At 45.6% G+C, this 6539-nt stretch overlaps 1 protein-coding gene across 2 annotated transcripts in view; it reads right to left on the bottom strand.

The window, feature by feature from the left end:
* Window positions 1-3191: 3191 nt before the first annotated feature.
* The window catches only part of LOC125436802 (stimulated by retinoic acid gene 6 protein-like), a 53815-nt gene continuing 50467 nt past the window's right edge, over window positions 3192-6539 (bottom strand). For both annotated transcript variants that reach the window (XM_048504114.1, XM_048504115.1), the window contains one exon: window positions 3192-6212. In XM_048504114.1, coding sequence (XP_048360071.1) covers window positions 6076-6212 — 137 coding nt within the window. In that variant the 3' untranslated portion in view covers window positions 3192-6075. The remainder of the gene's footprint in view (window positions 6213-6539) is intronic.

Raw genomic sequence — 6539 nt, 5'->3', positions numbered from 1 at the left:
TCTGCAAGTCTTCTGTGAAATACTTTCCTTGTAAGTTACAGATGCTGTTACAGTTCAGAGCTATCAATACCAACGTTTTGCAGACAGTAACAATACCAACAACGTATCAAAGGGCTTTCCCGCACAAATTGTTTACAACTAATCTTGCTGCCAAATACCATGGTTTTTTCTTTGAACTCCTCATGTTTTGTCATTCATTTGGTTCCAGAAACGTTTTTCCTCCGTTTTTCTTCCGTTGATTTCTTGAGCACTTTTATCATAACTTTTTAAATCGGTTTCCAAGCCAGCTTCCCTCGAGCATACGATCACATTGAAACAGTCTTTATTTCTCTGTCCCACCAACCCCCTGGCACTTATCTACTCCCCTGTATAGTCGCCCTTCAGCCAATTTGGGGGGGGGAGGCTATGTGCTTCTGTTCTTTCAGGTAATGCTCCCTGTTCCGTTTTGTGTGGGTGGTTCTCAAATCTCAATAGTAGAAAAGACTGAGACATTTTTTTAAACTGCTGCTTCAAAAAGTCACTGTGAAGTAATGCTAGAGCGCCTGCACAGAAGAAAAAAGGCGGAGAAGGGATGTTCTTCTGCATTACTGATGACATCCTTCCATCATTTGGGATAATATGTTTTCAGCAGTAGTGTTTGGAATTAACGCAACTGAAGAGGCAAGGGAGAAAACGTCAGAAGTAATAAAGGTGTGCAGAATAATTTCACAGGAAAGGTTTCCAAGACCATTTTTTCATGGTGAAATTGTGTCGATGTTAGCACAGGGAATATCCCAGTGCAGCCTGGAATTCTTCATGGCCGTCAAAGCTGCCCTGGGTCTCCCCCTGTGTTGCACCACCATTTTCCTTTTTCCCTGCGGCTTTCAAAAAACCACCCAATTGGAGGCTCTTTTGAAATGTCCCTGTGTGACTCTGCTTGCCTGTGTGCTTCCACTGCCATGAAAATGCCACTGGGGCCATTTTCCCCGCCTCACCACTCTGGTCCACCCCACCAATCAACAGGCACTGGGTGTGTGACAGAATCCCCCACCCCCGTCTAAAATCCATATGCGTTTGAATCGCTCCCCTCCCATTAGGGACACTTTCAAACCTCCCCCCCGCCCCCCCAATCTAAAATCCACGGTTTCTCCCCCACGCCCTAGGGTCATGTAAAAACAGCAGGGGCATTACATACCGGCCCTGCCTCAACTCCCAGGAAGAACTGCGGAGCCGTACAGAGTCAAAAACTGGGGAAAAGGCACTGTAGCATGTAAGATCCCCAGGGCATTATGCAGTTGGTGGTAATATGCTGTCCACATGAGATCTTTCTCTGATTATTGCAGTTATCACCTCAATACTCTTTATTGTACTGTTCTTCTGATTTAAAGGTCTTGAGCAGATTAAAATTCAGCCATCTAACAGGCAATCACCACACCTAAATATTTAGCAACTGCTAAGGTGGTTTTCAAATCCTTATCCACAAGGAAAAACTGAACTTTTGGGTGAAGATAAATTCATATAGCCTATTAAGAGGGAAGAGAGCCAGAGTGGTGTATTGGTTAAGAGCAGCGGACTCTAATCTGGAGAACCATGTTCGAACTTCCATTCTACCTGAAATATTCTAGGTGAACTTAGGCCAACCATGGTTCTGTCAGAATTCCCTCAGCCCATGAAAGAGACAGACAATGGCAAACCATCTCTGAACATCCCTTCCTTTGAAAACCTACAGGGTCATCATAAGTCAGCTATGACTCGATGGCGCACACACATACATTAAGAGGGAAGACAAATATCTTTTCTCAAACCAAATTCTCAGACCAAATTGCACACTCCAATAAAATATGTCCCAAGGACACAAGCTGACCAGATCATATTTACAAACTCTGTCTGAATATGTTGTGCCTGCAAATTAGCCATCCAGTGCAGCATATGGGAAAGAATTTAACAGAGTGAGTGTGATGGAATAGTACTGTAAAACTAGCAAAGTCACATATGACTGTGAAAAGCATCTTTGCCTTTTGATCTCCTGGAGGGAGGACAGGAAACTATGCAGAGGTGCTAGGATGAAACTTCAAAGGCCTAAGTTACCTCATGGCCTGAACAGAGTTTTCCTGGGAAGGGGAAAACAAAGGTTTTGGAATTCCATCTTGAGACCTGGTCAGAGAAGCATCTCTGGGCCATGGGTTCCCGGAATGGGGACAAAGAACCAAAAGGGATATGACCACCTAAGCAATCCCTTAACTGCATCTAAGTTTTATTTCTTTGTTTTCTGTTTTTCAATAAAAATCGTTGAGACCTCAGCTGGTTGGAGTTATTGGAGAAAAGAACCCAGGTTTTAATGAAACAAGCCACCCCCCCCCCCCCCCCCCCCCCCCCCCCCCTCCCCCCCCCCCCCCCACCCCCCCCCCCCCTCTCACCCCCCCCCCCCCCCACCCCCCCTCCCCCCCCCCCCCCCCCCCCCCCACCGCCCCTCCCCCCCAAACCCCCCCCCCCCCCCCCCCCCCCCCCCCCACACCCCCCCCCCCCCCCACCCCCCCCCCCCCCCCCCCCCCCCCCCACCCCCCCCCACCCCACCCCCCCCCCCCCCCACCCCCCCCCCCCCCCACCCCCCCCCCCCCCAAACCCCCCCCCCCCCACCAAACCCCCCCCACAAACACCCCCCCCCCCCCCCCCCCCCCCCCCCTCTCTCACCCCCCACCCCCCCCCCCCGCTTCACCCCCCCCCCCCCCCCCCCCCCTGCCCCCCCACCCCCCCCCCCCCACTGCGGCTCTCCAGAGGTTCAGGAACTACAATTCCCATCAGCCTCTGTCAGCATGGCCAATTGGCCATGCTGGTAGGGGCTGATGGGAATTGTAGTTCCTGAACCTCTGGAGAGCCGCAGGTTCCCTACCCCTGGTCTAGGGTGACGGACTTCCTTTGAGTAGTCCTCAAAACTCCATGGAAATGAAGATGTTTGGGTGGCTGTTCATAGTGTAAATTTGGGTAGAAAATACGACACCCACATTGTGATTGCCATGTGCTTATGATGATTCATTTCTATCCACTCGAGCATTCTCCTTCATTTTGCAAATCATGGATTGATCAGATGCACTGAAGAAATACCATATTTGGAAACTGCAGTGCATATAACCATTGATCTCCACTCTTTTCCAGTCTCGAGGGATTTTCTGCTCGGTTGACAGAACTGTTGCTGAGAGAAATAGAAAGGAGCAAACTTTCCATTTTTTTATTTATAGCCCTCCTTTCACATCAAAACTCAAGGCAGGCTGCACAGTGTAAACCAACACAATCAGTAGGATGAATACACACTGTAAAAGGACAAAGATTACAGAAATCTGAAATAAAGTATAAAGTAGTACACGATGTGTCAAAACAACACAGAAAATGGTACAACATGAGTAGGAAACAATGCAGCGAGTGCCCTATAATACATAAAGTAAACAGATAATAATACTTACTCTTCATGTACCCTTTTCAACAAAAAGAACTAAGTAGAATTGCAACTTCATCTGTCATGTGCTGGACCATCTTTGTTTTAGAATGCTCCACTTGGATCCTAGTGCCTACTTAGTTCTGTTAGGTAGATACTAGGACCCCAAGCAGAGCTTTCTAAAATAAAGATGGTCCCTCATGTGGCAGATGGTTACAATTCTACTTAGTTCTTTTTGATGAAACTCCAGTTATATTCCCGATAAAGCTCCGTACAGCCTGGGACCAATATGCCTTTAAAACTGCCTCCTCCCACATACCCATTAACTTTGGTCATCTTTGGAGGCCCTGCTTTGATTGCCCGGCCATTCAAAGTTAGATGGGTGGCACCATAAGAAAGAGATGGATCCAGGTGCCCAGACTGGAGAGGGGGCATCTTCAAGGTTAAACAAAACTGAAAGGAAAATGGGGGGGGGGTTTGCAGATGCATTCATTTGCTTCTCCTGCAGTCATGTTGTACCCATTGGACAAGGGTCAGCTGAACCCCACCGAAGATGGGAAGCACAATGTCCTTCAAGGCGTCAGACTTCTCAACCAGCACTGTCTTTGTCTTGTTGGGACAGAGTTTTAATCTGTTAACTCTTAGTCATTTTGCCAAAGCAGCCAGGCAGTAGCTCAATACCTCCACCACATCACCAGGACATCCAGCTAGAGGTATATAGATGGCACCTAATTCCAAATCCAGAAATTATATCTATTAATGGCTTTACTTAGAGACTGAAAAGCACAGGGGATAAAAGGACAAATCCCATTGATGTTGAATGGCAAGCCTCTCGGTTTGGTTCATCAGAAATTATTTAAACCAATCCAAAAACACAACCCTCAAAACCTAGTTATGCCTCTAAACATTACAACAAGATGGTACGGCCATTGTTTCAAAAGCTGTACATAAATCTAGAAGGAACAACAAAGATAGAGGCCACAAACTGAAGCCACCAGTGCCATCTCTTATCCTATAACTTGTCATCAGACTAGAAAGGGCACAGAACAGATGAACTGTCTAAGACGACCTAGAGTTGGTGAGCCACAGCTCTTGTAATCACCTTGCCCAAATCACCTTGTCTTGTCACAGGTTATCAAGTTATCAGGAGGCAGTGAATGTCTCCCTTACCTGAATTCCAGTTCTAATGGTGTGCAGAGACCAGAATGAAACACGGGTGCTTAAAAAAATTGCACACAAGAGCCAATTTTCAGCAAGCATATCTTTTGTACCCCTCTTCCTTGAGGCAATGCAATGGCTAATAGAGCACATGCTTTGCTTTTCATGCTAATCATCCCAGGTTCAGACCCTAGCACCTCTACCTATAAACAATTAGGTAGTAGATTATAAGAAAGATCTCCATCTGAAACTCCAGAGAGTCTGTTTGTGTAGATTACATTGGCCTTTAAAGATCAGTTGCCTGACTCAGGTTAAGACAGTGGGGAAAAAAACAGGAGCGAGTGCAACGTAACAATTAGGTAATTAGAAACAGAACGCGTTGCACTCTGCCACTCAACTATTTACTTAGTGCATACGTGCAAAAAACCATGTATCAATGAAGACATGCAAAAGTGAACAGTGTTCAAGTGGTACACAACAATGCTATAACATCAAATATATATATACGTGTCTATACAGCACAATATTCCCATTTGTACACATGATTCCTTAACAGATTCTGCGTTTTGTACTGAGTCTCTACATCCATTTCAGATTCTCTGTTCGTCTGTCAACATGAAGGAGCGGACTTCGATCTTCTTAAAGGGAAAGCGTAACAAATATTATTGTGCTGGATAGACATGTATATATGTTTTTCATGCTATAGCACTGTCATGTAGCACTTGAACACTGTGTTCACTTTTGTATGTCTTCATCAATGTATGGTTTTTGCACACGAAGGAAACAGTTGAGCGGCAGAGTGCAACGCATTCTGTTTCTAATTACCTGTCAGGTTAAGACAGTGTCGTATATTCCTGTATTTGAACATGTCAGTTTCTGGCACAATATTGACTCATTCCTGCTTTGATTAGTGCCTCTGATTTTCATTCCACACAATCAGTTTGGAAAACAATATAAGCAAGAGGTCAGCAAGTAGCCCTAAACTTGGTGATCCCCAGCACAGAATCTATTGGACTCTATGACACCCACTGATGTGTTTATGGGCACCCACTGCATTCATCCTCCAAAGCATCCATTCCTTAAGGCAAAAAGCTCCTTCTGGGGTTTCCTCCAACATGCTGTTGAAGAATGCGCTTCAGACAAGCCCAGGAAGCATCTCCTATGTGTCTGCAGGGTACACTCAATTGGGAAACATCCAACTTCATCACAGGAAAACACTTTCTTCAAATATTTTGTCATTAAATGTAGCCTCCATGGCAACTATTTTGTGGTTTGCTGTACAGCAGCCCAATGGTGTGCAACACCTGTTCTCAAAATCCAAAAAGCACTCAGAGGTCCAAAAAGATTGGGGACCTTTGATGGTATCACTTGGACGTCCCTGCTTCCCACTCTTAGTGGGGTAAAGGTCAGGTTCCCTGCAGGTCTTGCTCCAATCATAATTCACTGTCTTGCCAATCTGAGTGTCTGTTCTATGGCCTTCTGTGGCACCATTTCAGCTGCAGAGCTCATCAGGCAGAATAGTTCAGAGGGAAATCCACAGCCTGAGGCCATGGTTTTGGCTTCCTGAATTTCCTAAGACTGGGGTTGTTCAGCAACGTGTACAGCAGCAGCCATCTTGTCCTGGATCTGAGGGACACCTTATGATCTAAGAGAAGGTAATAGGACATAATTTCAAAACATGTTTGGAACTTACTTCCCTTACACCCTCTCCCTGTTATGACAGGCAGCTCCTCAAGTCATCTCTCCACAGAATGCATGTCAAATTAGTATCATTCAGGTATGTTTCAAGTTAGCATGATGTAGTTATGCCAATGAAACATACAAGAACCAACACCTCAAAGTTAGGATAAACAACTATATAGCTAGGGCAATGGATACATAATTTTGTTTTTCACCAAAATGGAATTTAACTTTGCACTGCGAATAAGTAGGCTAGCAATTTAATACTACACTGATACATTACAACTTCCTA

The sequence above is a fragment of the Sphaerodactylus townsendi genome, linkage group LG07 (genome assembly GCF_021028975.2).
Source record: "Sphaerodactylus townsendi isolate TG3544 linkage group LG07, MPM_Stown_v2.3, whole genome shotgun sequence".
Taxonomy (NCBI): Eukaryota; Metazoa; Chordata; class Lepidosauria; order Squamata; family Sphaerodactylidae; genus Sphaerodactylus; species Sphaerodactylus townsendi.
Note: the sequence above shows the minus strand (reverse complement) of the source record. Positions and strands in the feature narration are given on the sequence as shown.